General features: G+C 50.3%; 1 protein-coding gene across 2 annotated transcripts in view; it reads left to right on the top strand.

The window, feature by feature from the left end:
• Mok (MOK protein kinase) overlaps positions 1-15,667 on the top strand; it is a 30,657-nt gene extending 14,990 nt beyond the window's left edge. Inside the window, exons 5-12 of one of the 2 annotated variants that reach the window (XM_051196628.1) lie at positions 8,461-8,539; positions 8,656-8,704; positions 9,742-9,920; positions 11,439-11,540; positions 12,575-12,748; positions 13,340-13,454; positions 15,083-15,283; positions 15,363-15,667. In XM_051196628.1, the coding sequence (XP_051052585.1) occupies positions 8,461-8,539; positions 8,656-8,704; positions 9,742-9,920; positions 11,439-11,540; positions 12,575-12,748; positions 13,340-13,454; positions 15,083-15,283; positions 15,363-15,443 (980 nt within the window). In that variant the 3' untranslated portion in view covers positions 15,444-15,667. Of the gene's footprint in view, positions 1-8,460; positions 8,540-8,655; positions 8,705-9,741; positions 9,921-11,438; positions 11,541-12,574; positions 12,749-13,339; positions 13,455-15,082 lie in introns of both variants that reach the window. The other variant, XM_051196627.1, reaches the window with a different exon arrangement.
• Positions 15,668-16,953: the final 1,286 nt, after the last annotated feature.

Genomic DNA, 16,953 nt, shown 5'->3' with positions numbered 1-16,953 from the left:
TTTAGTGACAGGGAAGTATGCAGGACAGAGCTACTGAACTGGGCCCAGAAGGCATTGTCCTGACAGCCTTTTAGAGCTTCCCGGCAGAGCCTGGGATTTGGTTGAGGCTAATGCGAAGGCAAGCCCTCCTCACAGGGCTGCGCTCTGAGGACACCTTCCTTTGGCATTCTCTTGTGGGCTCTCACAGGGAAGGATCCCCCCTCATTCCATTTGGCGCCTGACATACCTCATATTCCAGGATGCTCCTTTGTTCCTTCCCTCTGAGCAGTAAAGCACTGTTCAGAAACTCCCTTGCCTGAGATGACCTGTCATGGCCTTGGATGCTTGCGGAGGAACCTGAGGGTGCCAGCAAGCAGAGCTTTGGTCTTCATTGAGCAGATGTCCTGAGACTTTGACTTCAGGGTTATGTTAGATGTCATGATGGAATGTAACCATGAAATCGAGATAGGAGATTGTTTTCTAGATCACATGATATCCAGAAGACATATAAAAACAGAACCAAGCAAAACAGCTGCCAGGCCTGGTGGAACACACCTGTAATCAAGGTTTCTTGAGAGATGGAGGAAGGAAGATTGCCAAGACCAACCTTGGCTAAGTTGCAAGACTCTAGCTTCTCAAAGTGTTAAAGAAAAAAGGCTTGAGGATGTCAGCTCAGTGGTAGAACACTAGTCTGGCATGTGAGAGGCCTTGGGATCAATCCCTAGTACTGGAGGAAAATAAGTAAATACACGAGAAATAAAAGGAAGGGAAGAAACCGGTGTTGCAGAGTCATGTGAACACTATCCTTGTGCTGGCACTCTGGGGACTGCAGACATGATTTAACCCTTCGTTCGCCTCAAGCAGCTGAGGCCAGACTGAAGACTCTGGCTCGTGCTTTGTCACCTAGCCACATCCGCCCCCAACATTTTACAGTTTTGTTTTCTCTGTGTAACAGCCATGGCTGTCCTGGAACTCACTCTGTAGACCAGGCTGCTCTTGATCTCACAGAGATCCGCTAGCCTCTGCTTCCCAAGTGCTGGGATTAAAGGTGTGAGCCACAGTTTGTGTTTTAAAGAGTCTGCTTAGGGCAGATGAGACAGCTCATGCCTGCAGTCCCAGAATACAGTGGCAGAGGCAGGGCAGGAGTCCAGAGGCCAGCATAGACTACAGAGCAAGTCCTTAGCTACTCTGTAATGAGACTGTCTCAGAAAACAAACAAAACCAAACAAGAGCCTGCACAGGTCACTTCCTTTGGTTATTTAGTGACAAGCCTGTGTATCTGTAGGATACATTCCTAATGTTAGAAGCCTTCTTTTGCTTCCCAGGGTGTGATATATTTATACTTTATACTCAAGGGAAGGAAAAATGTCTGTGTTGCTATGTGTTTAGACATTTGAGGAAGCTTTGTTTAGAAGTAGTATCTTTAATCTCCAACAGCTGAGGGACTGTGTGCTTGAAGAGACTGAAGCATTTCTTCTGTGTCTCCCTGCAGAGACTGAAAGACATGCTATTAGATGACAGACACTCACTGTTGACATCAGCCACATGGGCCTGCCTTGTTTGCCTGCTGTGCAGGGTGCCCAAGTGTGATGGAGACCCAAATCCTTAAAGGTGTCGACAGGACCTGGGTCTCTTGGGGAGGTAGTGGGAGACAGTGTGGGGGCAGAGCAGTCTGGGGTCTGTGCACGCAATCAAACTCCAGGGCCTTTTCTGGGACCCAGGTTCAGAAGTGAGGGGTCAGTGTGGTCTGGAGGTGAAGTTTTCACCCTCCTAATGTAAGAGAGCCACCCTGGATACTTTGACAGGCCTCCAGTAAAGAGTTGGTGATCTTAACAAAGGAGAGTAGGCAACTGTTAGCACCATGACCCTCTTGTCGGAGGCATTACCTACAGCAGAATATTAGGAAGGCAGTGTTTCATTTGCCGGCAGGGCCTCCATGAAACTATCTAAAGGCAAGTAGCCAAGAGGGGACCTGGCGCTCAAAAGAAAGAGTGCCAAGGATGTTAAAATGTGCAGGGGAAGGGCCCAGTGTGTCCACAGGCTGGCCATGCCAGAGCTGGGAGGGTTCTGAGTGCTGCTGCTGGTTACACATACACACACACACACACACACACCACTCACACACACCACATACACACACACCACACACACCACACACACACACACCACACACACACACACCACACATACACACACACACCACACACACACCAACCACACACACATACACACACACCAACCACACACACACACCACACACCAACCACACACATATACACACACACCACTCACACACACACACACCAACCACACACACACATACACACACACACACCAACCACACATATACACACACACATACACACACACACCATTCACACACACACCACACACACACCACACATACACACACACACCACACACACACACACCAACCACACACACATACACACACACCAACCACACACACACACACCAACCACACACATATACACACACACACATACACACACACCAACCACACACACATACACACACACCACACATACCACACACACCAACCACACACACACACACCAACCACACACATATACACACACACCACTCACACACACACACCACTCACACACACACACCACACACACACACACACCAACCACACACACACACCAACCACACACACACCACACATACACACACACACCAACCACACACACATATACACACACACCACACACACACACACACACCACACACACACACCAACCACACACATATACACACACACACATACACACACACACCACACCACACACACACACACACCACACACACACATACATACACACACACACACACACCTGTCTTTCTCCCTTCCCCTCTCCTCCCTTTCTCTCTCTAATTTTGTCTCTCTCCTTCCCTCCTCCCCTGTCTTCCTTTCTCCTTCCTTTTCTCTCTCTCTCCTAACAGGTTTTCTCTACATAGTACTAGCTGTCCTGGAATTCACTGTGTAGACATGTAGATCAGTCTTGCTTCAAACTCAGAGATACAGCTGGGTGCTGGGATTAAAGGCCTATGTCACCATGCTTGGCCAGTGGTTACATTATTGAGAATGGCTCACAGTTCCTAGAGTTGTTTCTGAACTTTGAAAAATACAGGTTTAAAACGTTAAGCACTTTCCTCTAAAGGTCTAATAGAAGCTTGTGGTCTTTAATCTGAGTATGAGTTATCTTTCACCGGCCAGGGGCTCTGCTGTATGCACTGAATCTAAGTTGTTGCCAGTCATACCAGGCACCCTAGATGTTAGAATCTGGATAAAACAGCTGGCAGCATTTCCAAGGCATTTATTATTGAAATACACACCATCATTCCAGAGTTAGTAACACATGGAGGCAGGTGTCTTAGAGTCAATGAAGTATAGGCGGCTGCCACAGCTGACCCCCCATGGCTGTTCACACCGAGAAGATGCTGTTCTTAATACTTATAGAAAGACATTTACCACATCCCTCACACCCCTGCCTGCTGTTCATGTCCAGACTTTAAAAATGAGGGAATTAAAGACAGAGAGAAAGGCACCTTGCCTACTCTGTCTACGTGGAGAGGGGAGAAGTGGACCTGAACAGAGTCTGACCCAGAGCCCATATTCTCAAGCACTCGCGTGCTTCTGAGAACTACCGCTGAACAAACTTCCATTGGCCTTGTTACTGCTGGCTCTGCAGACCGGTTAGGCAGTAATCCAGGGTAAAGCTCTCCAAGTAGGACAGCGCTGCTGTTGAGACTCAAGTCTGTGAAACCTGCTCTGTGCCCTGGCCTGGCTTGAGCTTCCAGTGAGTCTCTCCTAACTGTTTGCCCATGCTGAGGACAGTGTGGACCTACTAAAAGCCCTGGGTCACTAAAGCTTTTGCTTCAAATAGCAGTCGCATGACTTTAATGACCGCCTTCCTTTGGTAATTAGAGCACTCAGTAGTGCTGTCACATGCTAAAGAACAATCACGGCGTGTGGGGGAAGATCCTGCTGGCTTTAGTGGATTGTCTGCTCACGCATACAAGCGCCAGGTCTGGACAGGCAAGAATCTCAGAGGGCAGAGACTCGGCATGTAGCTGTGCTTTTTGACATTCAAGACACACATAGTCTGTTGCAGAAATGGCTAGAAGAAAGTGTGCTGTGGCAGTTTTTCCTCAGTCCAGCAGGTGTCAGGGGAGGCAGGGCTGACTGAGAACCTGAGACTCGTAGGCTTGCCTGGACCTGTGGCAGTCAGACAGAAGGGTGAGGAGGGTCTCCATCATGGTTTCCTGCCATGGGCTGATCTAGAGGTCGTGACATAGTGGCCACAGGATTGTCCGCTGTGGGTGCAGCCAGCTCTCTGGGAAGCAGAGGCAACGGAGCTGGTTGCTGAGCTGCACACACACGCACCCACTGTGGCTGCTTTGCCCTGTCCCCAGCCTGTCCCCTTCCTCCTTTGCATGCTTGATCTTCTAACCCCTGAGGCCCTCAGTGGAGCAGCCAGTGTCGACATTAGTGGTCAGTGACAGGGCCGTGCGTGTCACATTAGAGTCGTAGCTTTGCGAGACCGGGTGGAGCGGGCACCCTGACGTGAGTCCATGACATTGGGAGAGTGATGGAGGCAGGAGACACGGGAACAGAGTTGGCTAGAGTATAAAGTAGTATTGCATCATTCTCACGAGGGGCTGGTGCTTTGTGCCTCACCACCAAGCAGCAAAACTGTCACGCGGACATTGTTGTACTAGGTGATCCCTCCTTACAGGCAGGAGGGAAATGTTGCAGTTCAGCTTCAGCATTTAGCAGGGTTACTTCTCCCTTTATTAAGAGGACCCTTCAGTTTTTGTATATATATGAGAAAGAAAACACATACAAGATATGCTTTAATACTTTTTTGCATTTTTAATTTGTTTTTATTCGAATGCACATACACACACTTTTATATCTTTTTTTTTTTTTTTAATTTGTTTTTTGAGACAGGCTTTCTCTGTATTGCTTTGGATCCTGTCATGGAACTAGCTCTGTAGACCAGGCTGGCCTCAAACTCACAGAGATCCAGGAGCCTCTGCCTCCTGAGTGCTGGGATTAAAGGCGTGCGCCGCGCCATCAACGCCCGGCCACTTTTGCATCTTTAAAAATTTTTTTTATTTTATGTATATGAGTGTTTGCTTGTATGTATATATGTATGTTCATCAGAGATGTGCTCATTTCTTCCTGTGTGTGATGCCCAGTGAGTTTAGGGTTGTTTACAGGGGTGTGGGGGAGAGGTCCCATCTACAGGGGAATGGGGAGAGGTTCTCTACAGGGGTGTGGGTGCCTTATCAGAAGATTTACCACTGAACAAAGTGCCTTCACTTAGGCCTCTAGGTTCCAAGGGACCGCGTGCGCTCATTTTGATGGCGGGACTCTTGTGCAGGTAGTCCCATCTGCCGGGAGTCAGTAGTGCGGTGGCCTTGTCACACCGGGAGAAAGCGTCCCCAGCACTCCCCCCATCTGGCGCCTGGCTCTTTCATCTTCCATGTGACCCTTCTGCAATGCTCCCTCAGCCTTGCAAGTTGGTTTCTTGTGGTTGAGTCTAGCAGTTGCCTATTCTTAGCACTTCTCCTTTAGTTAGGGATTCTGGGAAGTGTGGTCCCATCTGGCTGGAAGATGCAGAGCTCTTAGTGTCTACCTCTGGAGGTGGCCTTGAGGCTTAACTCTCAGGTGTAAAGTGTGGAGGGCGGTGTCGCCCCACAGGAGTCTTCAGGGACACCCATCTCCGTCACTGTCACTCTGGAGCTTACAGTGTGCAGTGCAGTTTGTGGGTAAGCAGAGGGTTACAGAGTGCAGGGCGGCTCTGCCTTTGATCTTCTTACTTAGGGAGCCAAGCCCTGTTTGGGAGGTGAAGAAATTCAATCTCTTCAAACAAAACTGAAACATTTCCATTTCAGTCACCTAAGACGATGCAGCTTCAAAGCACAGAAGCAGGACTGTGTCCTTGAATTTGCCATGGCTGGTCGGGACGACCCAGATCATGCAGGCTCTGCTCAGACCTGCCGTCCTAACCCTGCCGTCCGACCCTCTGGTGCTCAGTTCTAACTCTCTTCTCGGAGACTCTGTGAGGTGCTCCTTAGGTGCAGCCTCCGAGCCTGATCAGAAAGCCAGGCTTTGACCAGAGGACAGGGGTTTTATGGGAGTGTGTGGGTGCGTGTGCGGGTGTTGGAGAGCCTGCTACAATGCAGGCCAGTTTTCCTTCACAGTGAACACCTGTCACTGGTTACTGGAGATGTTTACATTAGACATTGTATGTGACATTGCATTGAGTTTTCTGAGTGACAGTGCTCTGAAAATGTACTTGTAGAAGACCTCAGCTGTGCAGATGAGGGAAGTATTGTTTGGGTTCACTACTCACCAGCAGACAGGAGGTTTTCCAGTGGTTTACTAGTGACCCTTTTCTTTTAGTTTGTTTTAGACTGTTTGGAAAGAAGAAACTGGTAGGAAGCAGTCATACACCGGCCTGGGAGGGCTGGGATGTGGGTAGGGTGATGGTGACGTGGGTGGTTAGCCCACTCCTTTGCCAGGGTATGGACTCTCAGGGTCTAGACCACTGATCTGGCACTGTTCCTCTGGTGCCTAACTTCCATGAGGACACCCTCCTAGGGAAGGCCACAGTCCCCTGGGCTTGGGTAAAGGGGACTAAGGGATAGCGGAGGGCTGGGTAGCTGATCAGGACTCATGCTGCGGGGGCAGAGCTAGTTTCTTGGACCCCATGCCCATTCTTGAGACTAGCTGGACCTAGGTATGGGTCTTAGCACTCGCTTCTCTAACACATCACCAGATGGTTATGGTGATGGCAGAGACTTCTCTAACAGCCCAAGCTCCTGAGTCCAGTTCAGGTGATAATGCCAGCTTCATGTACTCAGGAGGCAGAGGCAGTTGGATCTGTGTGAGTTGTAGGACAGCCAGGGATGTTGCACAGAAAAACCATGCCTTGACAACCCCCCCCCCAAAAAAAGATCTGTATGTATGGGCTGGTGAGATGGCTGAGCAGGTAAAAGTGCTTGCTGCAGAGCCTGTTGACCTCCCTGAGACGGAAGTTTTAAAGTTGTCCTCTCATCCTCTGACCTCCACACATACTTATAGCATATGCACACACACGGTACACACACACATATATGAGTGAATAAATGTGAAGTAAAAAATAATAATTGGCCAGATGTGGTGATGCAGGCCTTTAATCCTAGCGCATGGCAAATAGAGGCCTACAGATCTCTGTGAGTTTGAGGGCAGCCTGGACTACATAGAGAGACCCTTTCTCAAAAATACCCAAAAGTAAGTAAATAAATACATAGTACATAATGGGTAAAAGATTTGGCTATGTGCATGTGACTGCAAAGCCACTCCCATACATGGAGCAGTATGAAGGCAGGCATGAAGCAGGAACTCCAGGGTGCATAGGACAGAGGGAATTGGGGGGGAGGGGTTCAGGCTGATTCTGCTGCTGTCAGGACCAGTGTGAGCCCAGGCCTGGCCTCAGGAGAGCCCCCAGCCAGCAGTGTGCGGGAGATGGAGGTGCTTGCTCAGGCTGACCTGCAGCAGGGCTCTTCTTGCTGCAGCCTTCCCAGAGCTGGGACCGCACACACATTATGCTCCATCTCTCGTCTTTATGTAGAAGAAGGACATCGGACTCTGTAGTCCAAGACAGCTTCAAACCTGCGGGTATCCTCCTGCCTCAGCTTTCCAAGTGCCGAAATGAAAGATGTACGCCATTATTATGACTGGCTTTTTTTTTTTTTTTTTTTTTTTTTTTTTGTACTGGGGAAATGTACCTAGGGCCAAAGTGATGCAAATGGAAGGCAGAAGAAGGCATGGCATCGGGTTACTTGGGATTGTAGTTATGGATGGCTGTGAACAACCTTGTGGTGCTGGGAGCCGGACCCTGGTACTCTGCAAGAGCAGCCAGTGCCTCTGATCACTAAAGTGTTATCTCCTGCCCCTTCTGTTATATGTTTAACATTTATCTTGTGTGCATGCGGGCGCCTGAATGGATGTGTGCGACCTGCAGGGTCCAGAAGAGGGTGTTTGGGTCCCCAAAAACAACTGCCCAGCCTAGTGCAAGAGCAGTAATTGCTCTCAGCCGCTGAGCCTTCTCTCCAGCCCCCATGGGTTTTTATGATTCCAGGAAATTATAGTGTCATGGGAAACAATGTAATAGGAAAAGGTTATGATGTAGAATGAAAAGTTACTTGCACCTGGAGACTTTTTTGTTTGTTTTGTTTTTTGAGACAGGGTTTCTCTGTAGCTTTGGAGCCTGTCCTGGAACTCGCACTGTAGACCAGGCTGGCCTCAGATTTACAGAGCTCCGCCAGCCTCTGCCTCCCGAGCGCTGGGACTACAGGTGTGTGCTGCCACCCCCAGCCCACAGGGTTTGTTTATTTCGTAAAGGGGTTTGTGTGTGTGTGGCATTGATAAACACCCTGGTCCTTTCCTTGACTGTACAGGGAGAAGACATCCATTATCAGAGAAAAAGATCATGCATTACATGTACCAGTTATGCAAGTCACTCGACCACATGCACAGGTAGCTGGGATGGGGAGCTCCCCCGCCAGCATGCAGGGACTCGGCTCTAGGCGGAGACTTTGGATCAGTGAGGTGCAAGTCATTCTCTTCACTTTTTTCTTTAATACTCAATGCAGAAACGGGATATTTCACAGAGATGTAAAACCAGAAAATATACTAGTAAAGGTAAAAACTTTTATATAGAAACTTGATATCAAAATAAAGATAGAATATAAAGTTCTGAATGTATTCTTTTTTCTAGATTTTTTTATTTTTAATTAAGTGTATTGCTTGTATGAGTGTGGGTATGTGCACACAAGTGTAGGTACACATGGAAGAGCCAAGACTCAAGGCTTCTGGAGCTGGGGCTACAGATTGTTGGGAGCTGCCATGTGGGTCCTGGGAACTGAACCTGGATCCTCTTGTAAGAGCAATACTCACTCTTAACCACTGAGCCATCTCTCCAGACTCAGAATATAAATTCTGGTTCACTGGATATGGCTTCTGTCCCAGGTAGCTAAAAAATGTGGTTTGGGTTTGAGTTTTGAGTTGCTGGAATAGAACCCAGGGCCATTCTAGACAGACTTTCTGCCCTGACCTGGGTTAGTGGATTTTGTTTCCCAAGTTTGTAGAAGGAGGCTTGCTTTATCAAGTACTGTCAGCACTACCAACTTTACCCCGGAGAGAATGCAATATATGGAGGTCGTTCTGTTCAGTAGACAGCTATTCCCTATCTAGAAAGGGAAACAGCTGTTTTCCATGCTGAAAGTCAGCTTGGGAGAGGGAGAGTTTGGAGGCCCCCAAATTTGAGATTTCTCAGACTTGAGGTCTCTTCTGCTGTCTCCTTGCTACCCAGATTTAAAGTGTACCATGCATGGTTTGTCTGACTCGCTATCAGAAGAGTCCCCTTGAGCCACATGACTGCAAGGAGCCTGTGTGCAAAGAGGCCAGGGCAGACCACCCAGACAGAGGCCTTGGGAGCTGCTGTAGCAGGATGTATGTGACTGGTGAAGGGACTCATCTGAACTCAAGACACCTCCAAACACATGGGACTTTGTGTTCTTCCAACACATTCTTCTGCTAGACATTTATAAAGCCTGTACATTGTATGCTATGAGCTGCTTAGATGCTGGAATTTTCCTATAGTTTGTATGTTTGAAATGGTTTGTGTGACAGTGGCTGCAGACAGAGACAGAGCCAACCCTGCTCTCTCTCCCTTGCAGCAGGATGTCCTGAAACTAGGGGACTTTGGCTCGTGTCGGAGTGTCTACTCCAAGCAGCCCTACACAGAGTACATCTCCACCCGGTGGTACCGGGCCCCAGAGTGTCTTCTCACCGATGGCTTCTACACGTACAAGATGGACCTGTGGAGTGCTGGCTGTGTGTTCTACGAGATTGCCAGGTAGAGTAGGGCCAGCACCTGAGCCTGATGCACCTCACGGAGTGACATGGGCAGGTCACGTGGTGAGAGGCTGGGCAAGGTGCTTGTCATTGCCAGGTCCTTCCTTTAAGCTCCAGATGAGGTCATCCTGGTCTCCGCTTGGTTTCTGCTGCACTGAGCACTCCTTCAGCAGGCACTTGACCAGGTTTTCATCCCACCTTTTGCTGAGTACTTGCCCTCACTTGCATGGCCTGGGCTGCAGTACCCACAGACCCTGTGGCAGGGTGGGGCTGGGGGTGTGGCTTTACCATCAGTGACCACAAGCAAGATCAGAGAAACAAGGCACCACCACCTCTGACCTCCTGGGTGGAATCCAGAGCAAGTGGCCTGCCACAGTGAGGGCAAGAGGCTCCTTCTGGCGTGACTAGACTTTTCTAGAGAGCCCCAGCTTGCTCTTCCTCTGACTCTTTGATACCATCCCTGGAAAGAACAGTGGCTTGGAATATACTGAGGGGTTGTCACACTCAGAGCTGAGTGCTGTCCCAGGGACCTGCCCCAAGGTGACAGCCTTTGCTCATGGTGGAACTTAAGGTCAAGTACCAGCATAGGCAGGGACCCAGGGTCACCAGGGCCACCTGCTCATCTGACTTCTGTGGGATCACGGTGTGGACGGGTACTTCAGGTCTTCTTTGGTACTGGTGTGTGTATGCTAATAATGCCATTTGGAGACTTCACTGAGGTTGTAAATGCCAATAGACAATTCTTTGTCATGTGCTAAGATCCGTGAGTTAGTTTGGAAGGGTATTAAAGGACAATAATTAAGAGTACAGCAGCCAGCAACATTTGAGCAAAATTTCAGATAGCCTCAGGAAGCCATTAGTAAACCTGCCTCTGTCTCAGAGCTGTTATTTAATCACTCACAATGTCCTCTTTGGCCGTGAAGCTGGGGTCCTAATGCCAGACTTGTATTTTAAGTTTTTGTTGTGTCATGGAACATGGAACGGCTCTTGAGATGAAAGGCTTCTTGAAAATCATTTGCCAAACTTCTTGAATTTGACCACCTGGTGTTTCTCAACCAGACTCCTTTGGGCTGATAGGAGGGTCCTTGTAATTTATGGCATTTTGCAATAGAGAAACCAAGGTGTTGACTGAGGAGGGAAATGTGTTGACTGCCTCTTAAGAAATTACATGTAGGGATGCCAGGCAGTGGTGGCGCGTGCCCATTCCTTTAAGCCCAGCACTCTGGAGGCAGAGGCAGGTAGATCTCTGTGAGTTTGGGGCCAGCTTGGTCTACAGAGCTAGTTCCAGGACAGCCAGGACATAGAGAAACCCTGTCTTAAAAACAAAACAAAAACCAAGCAAACAAAAATTAAGCTTAAACATGTCTTTCAAAAAAAGAAGAAAGAAAGAAAAAGAAATTCTTGAGGCAGTAGGAAAAGCCCAGGCCAGAGGCTTGCCATGTGCATCAGGTTGGCTTCTGTGGACTGAGCCTGTGATGGAGACCTGCCTCACTGCAAAGCCCCTTCTTATGCCCCTCAGCCTGCAGCCCCTCTTCCCTGGTGTGAATGAACTGGACCAGATCTCAAAAATCCATGACGTCATTGGCACACCTTGTCAGAAGACCCTCACCAAGTTCAAACAGTAAGTGTGACGTGCCCTAGAGGGTGTGCTGCAATCACTGTCTGGGGCCCAGCCTTCCCACAGCAGGCCAGGGCTGTTACCATGCCCCCAAGACTTTTCTGGGCCACCTACCCATTTAGGCTGCTCTCATGAGAGAGGAGCCAGCCATCTCTTTTGGGGGCTCAGGGAGCCTCGCTCTTCTTGAGTCACAGAAAGCTCTCGTGGTCTCTCAGAAAGGGTTGGTGTTGGGTTTCGTCCCAGAGCTTTTATTTATATGGGACTTGGGTCTGTTTGGGTGGGAACTGTTGCTTGTCAGAAAGGCTGCCGGTGATGACTCCTGGGGCTGCCAATCAGCAGAGAGAGGGAGGCAGTGATGCCCAGCCCTGCAGCCCCATTGGAGATTTGATTTGATGATAGATGAAGCTGAGGCCTGTAGGGAGGAGGGGATTGACAGGAGAGAAATCCCAGAAGCCCCATGGTGCAAGGGAGGTCAGTAGAGAAGCCACCCATTTTGTTTTCTCCTGTTCACCTTTAATTTCAGCCACGTGGGAAGGTGAGGCTTCTGCTTTTACAGGCAAGGGAGCCTTAGTGCACCCCTGTTTACTACTTTGTTCTTGGAATAGTTTTAGTTTATAGCAAAGCTGGACAAGAAATGCAGAAACCCCTTCCTCGCACAGCCTCCCTACTAGCTCAGAGCAGTGTGTTCTATCCAGTAGTTGAGCCTGCGCTGATGGTTGGATCTCGCAGAGCCATTGGCACAGTAGGGTTCTCTCTTGGAGCCCAGGCAGTGTATGTGTCTTATCCATCGTCTTTTTTTAAAGCCCAGGTTGGCCTCAGCCCTTTTATGTAGGCTGGGCTGGCCTTGAACACCTGCTCCTGTCACCTCTACTTCCTGGAAGCACTAGGCTTGTAGACATGCCCCACCACACCCAACCACACTCACTCCCTTTGAAGAGTGTGCGCTCTTACCCAGTGCAGGCACTTAGAGGCAGGGGATGGCCACCAGTGCTCTAATAATGGCATGATGATTTATTATCATTGGGCTTTCAATACAGGTCGAGAGCTATGAGTTTTGATTTTCCTTTTAAAAAGGGATCAGGAATACCTCTACTGACAACCAATCTGTCCCCGCAATGTCTCTCCCTCCTGCATGCAATGGTGGCCTATGACCCTGATGAACGAATCGCAGCTCACCAAGCCCTTCAGCACCCTTATTTCCAGGTGCAGAGGTAGGATTTCTGGCAGACTGCCTCGTGATGAGTGGGAAGTCTTGTTTATGGGACCCGTGGGACAAGGAACTGGCCTGGGAACAGCTCTATCCTGACAGTGGCCATTGCCTCTTGAGACTGTCTCCGTGATGTGTCCTTCCTTAAATGAGGTACTCAGCAGCTTCCCAACACAGGAAGGAGGGCTCTGGCTGCTTTGGGGTAGATGGCAAAGTTCTGGTAGGTTAGCTCCCTAGAAGAGCCTGGCACATATCCAGGTGGACAGCATAAGCTCACTGGTGTTGAAGTAGCATGTATGCCACCTAGTTGTGGAAGTATGTTCTAGTAAGTTCTTGGTGGGAGGGGCTTACACTCTCCTGAATTTGACTGTTTGGCCCTGGGAAGGCCCATGTACAATACTGCATGGTTAAGACAGCGTTTGTTTCCAGCCCAGACAGCATTGGGTTTGCACAGGGTGGGAAGAAAAGCCCCTTTGTAGCTCATGTGGGAAGCAGCATGAACAGCTACTCATTTATGGCAGATTTGTAGATGAAAGAAACAGCTAAGTTCTGGAGCCGTTACCAGAGGTGGCCATGTTCTTTTCCTCCCCTGTAGGGCAGCGGAGACACAGACCCTGGCCAGCCACAGAAGATCTTTCTTCCCCAAGTACCCCACGGTGCCAGAGTCACCCAGGCACAACTGGCCATTCTCAAAGGAGGGCAGAAAACAGGTATGAGTTGAAATCAGTGAGCTGTGTGGAGACTGGAGGTCTTTGCGTAGCTTGCGTCTGAGGAGGCCACCACAAGCCCTGGAGGGTGGTGACACTCCTGTTCCAAAGGGCATCATGTCAACTGATGGCCTGAACACCATGCTACTATGGCCTCATGTTAGGAATATTCTAATTGCTCTATGGACTTGGCTTCAACTCCCTAGGCCCTTTCTGCCTCACTAGCCACAGACCCATTGCTAACTGAACATGGCTAAGCCCAGAGAGGGGACCCTTTCACGAGTTACTGACCTGAGGGCCATGTGCAGATTCCTGTTCTGGACCAAAGGCCTCTGTGTCCATACCTGTTTATACCCTGAGAATGACCCCACAGAAGGTGCAGAGAAAGCACAGCGGCCCAACTACAATGCTGAGCATGGTAGGCCAAGAGGGGCCTGGCTAGCAGGCATTGCTTGCACTCTTTCCGGCTAGACAGACAGACAGCTTCACGGTGCAGCCTCTCAGCCTTTCTTCTCACCTAACCCTGCTGCACCCTAACACGTGGTAGCCGTTTGCTGAGCCTGCCAGCTGCACAGCCTGGGACCAGTAGCCAAACTCTGCATGCACATTCACTTTTTTAGGTTCTTTCCAGACAATTGCATCTCCCTCCTTTCCTGTCCCTGTCCATGGCAGCAGTTGATCACATGGGTCCATGGCAGCCAGTGTCTCCCAGAGCTTTGACCGCTGTGTCCGTTGCTATGGACAGCTGTTGCTGCATACCAGGAGGCAGGTGCAGTTGTGCAATACCATCTCCTACGCTCCTCCAGACTTTGACTCCCCGTGGCTGTCCTTCCCAGGGTCCTGCAGCTCCCTCAGATGCCCAGGCCCACATGGTCATCTCCCCTTCCTCACCTCCTGTTAACATAAATGGTCTCCAAACTGCGTCACCCTCTGCCCTCAAACTGCCCTCCAAGTGCAGTCACACCCAAGGTGGGCACTCTCTGAAGGCCTGTCTCCTGGCTGTGGCTTATAAGCCACACCTGGATGAGGGCACCTAGGGTGGCAGAATCTTATTCCAGGGAGCTGCACACTGACCATTTAAGACATTCTCTTCACATGCTAGGCGTTTTAAAAACATACTAAAAAAAAAAATGCAGAAACTACTGGGCGTGGTGGAACACACCTTTAACCCAGCACTCAGGAGGCAGAAGTAGGCAGAAAGTTCCAGGCTTGCCAGGGCTATACATAAGACCTTATCTCAAAAGCAAACTAGCAGACTCCTCCTTACCCTGAAGCTGTGCAAAGGCTGTGGGTCAAACGGGGCTCAAAGTCGTTGTCGCTGCAGTTGCTGGCAGTCCCGCCGCGGTACTCCGAGCCCGTACTTGCCCATGACCTCGCTGCAAGTCAGCCAGAGCTCAGCCTTAAGGGTGCTGAGCACCAGTGCTTGACAAGAGATGCAGAATACAGGGTTCCTGGGAGGCTCTGCCTTTGCTTGTGGGGTATGGGAAGGTTGCTACACACTCATGGCTGGCTGGCTGTTCACCATAGCTTCCATCCTGGCTCTAGCCAGGAAGTTTGATCAGGCAAAAGAACTTAGCTTCCTTTATTTGAGGTGATTCCTGAAGGGGAACTGATCAGTGTTCTGTTTCAAGAAGCAGCCCCTGAGACAAGAGGAAAGCCATACCAGGAGACAAGGGCCGGCCAGCTTGATGGAGCTGCCCAAACTCAGACTGTCCGGAGTGACCAGACTGTCGTCATGTTCGAGCCCGACGCTGCGGTCAGTGTTGGGCACTGGAGCAAACGGAAGAGCCCCTGTGTTGAGGCCCTTGAAGTGTACTGGTGTGAACAAGAAGGTAGTCTCTGGCTTCTCTGTGGGCTGCTCTAGGGCCTGACCTCCGCCTCCACTCAGGGTCTCTGGTTCTTCTCCACCAGACAGACACGCAGAAGGACATCAAACCTCACCTGAGACAGTGTCACCTGCCCACGATCAACAGGAAAGGGGGCGAATACTGAACAGCACACCATCTGGTCACCCTCTTGGAGAGCAAGGGCAGGCGCCACGGGCAGGCTTAGGCCTCTGCAGCTGAGTGTGGGTAGGCCAGAGGGATGCCATGTGCTGGTGGCCTCGCCATGCTTGGTGGCCCAGGACATGCTGCCTCACTGGAGCCTCGTGTGTTTGCAACCCCAAAGCAGCTGTACTGAATGTTCCAGTTTAATATATTTGTAAAACCACCTCATTCAAGGGTTTATTTCATTTTCATAATGTGAGGATTTGAGGTGACTTTTATATGAATTATAACATAAGAGTGGGCATGCTAGCTTATGCCTGTAAGTCCATCACCCGGGAGGTGGCGGACAGGAAAAGCCCAAGCCTGGGCTACACAGTGAGTAACCCTGTTTCAGAAAAACAAATAAAAGACAGAGCAAACCCTCTGTGGTGAGTGACTTAGGCTTGGTTGAGAGGCGGCTGTGTGTTGTACCTCCAGGGCTCCCGGACAGGATTGGCAGGTATTCTGGGTCTTGTGGCCGTGGCCGCTCACGGGAGTGCTGTTGCAGACTGCTGACTGTCTCTAAAGAGAAATGTACTGTTACGGTACCTCATCAGAATGGTCTCCATTCAATGTGTTACAAGCCACTGCTTTGTGTCAGCTTCCCTGAGCTGCAGCTGGGCAGGCCCCAAGTGTCCTGAGTACCAGCTTTGAGTGGGTACCATGCTGTGTCGATTGCCAGTGCTGGGCTCCCTTACGGATGCAGAACCCGTGGTCTGGTTGTCAGTGTTGCTTGGAGCAGGCAGGAAAGCTGTGGAAAAGAAGGCTGGAGCTAGGGGGCAGACAGAGGGCCAGAGTGCTTGCTGCTCGAGAAGAGGCCTGAACTCAGTCCACAGCATCCATGGAAAAGCTGTGCTCCGTCACACCCTACAGCCCTACCACTAGGGCAGGGAACGGTGCAGGGTGAGGGTGGACCAAAGTACCAGGACCAGAAAGGGGCCCCAAGGGGAAACCTCTTGGCTTTCTCTGCCTCCTTTGGGCCTGGCATACCAGCCCAGCGCACCGTGGGTTCCCCCGTGCAGCAGAGTTTTAACAGCAACTTCTCCCCAAGCATTTGCTTACCTCAGCCTTCTGCGATGGAAAGGAAGTCTCACCCTTCCCTCTACCCCATTCCCCACCATGGAGTGGCTTCTATCAAGTCCTACAGAACCAGGTAAGTGAGCTGCCACTTCCTATGGCTCCGGGACAGTTACAAGACACCTGGAGGCCGTCTTAGACCAGGTGGCTAGGGACTAATCTTACAGCTCTTAGTACAGTTGGTCAGATGAAGACACGGTGACACAGATGGGCTGAGACACGGTAAGGACAAGGACCCTGAGTGGTGGCTAGCGAGACGAGAGCTGTGCACTACAGCTGGGCATCTCTTCAGGCGCTGCTTCGCTTTCCACACAGCAGGTACTTGCTGCCCTGGTGCCCATGTGACCTCCTCCCGTCACTTCCTCCAGACGGGCACTGCTTCCTACAGAGCGTAGCGC

This window comes from Phodopus roborovskii, unplaced genomic scaffold, assembly GCF_943737965.1.
Source record: "Phodopus roborovskii unplaced genomic scaffold, PHOROB, whole genome shotgun sequence".
Classification (NCBI taxonomy): domain Eukaryota; kingdom Metazoa; phylum Chordata; class Mammalia; order Rodentia; family Cricetidae; genus Phodopus; species Phodopus roborovskii.
Note: the sequence above shows the minus strand (reverse complement) of the source record. Positions and strands in the feature narration are given on the sequence as shown.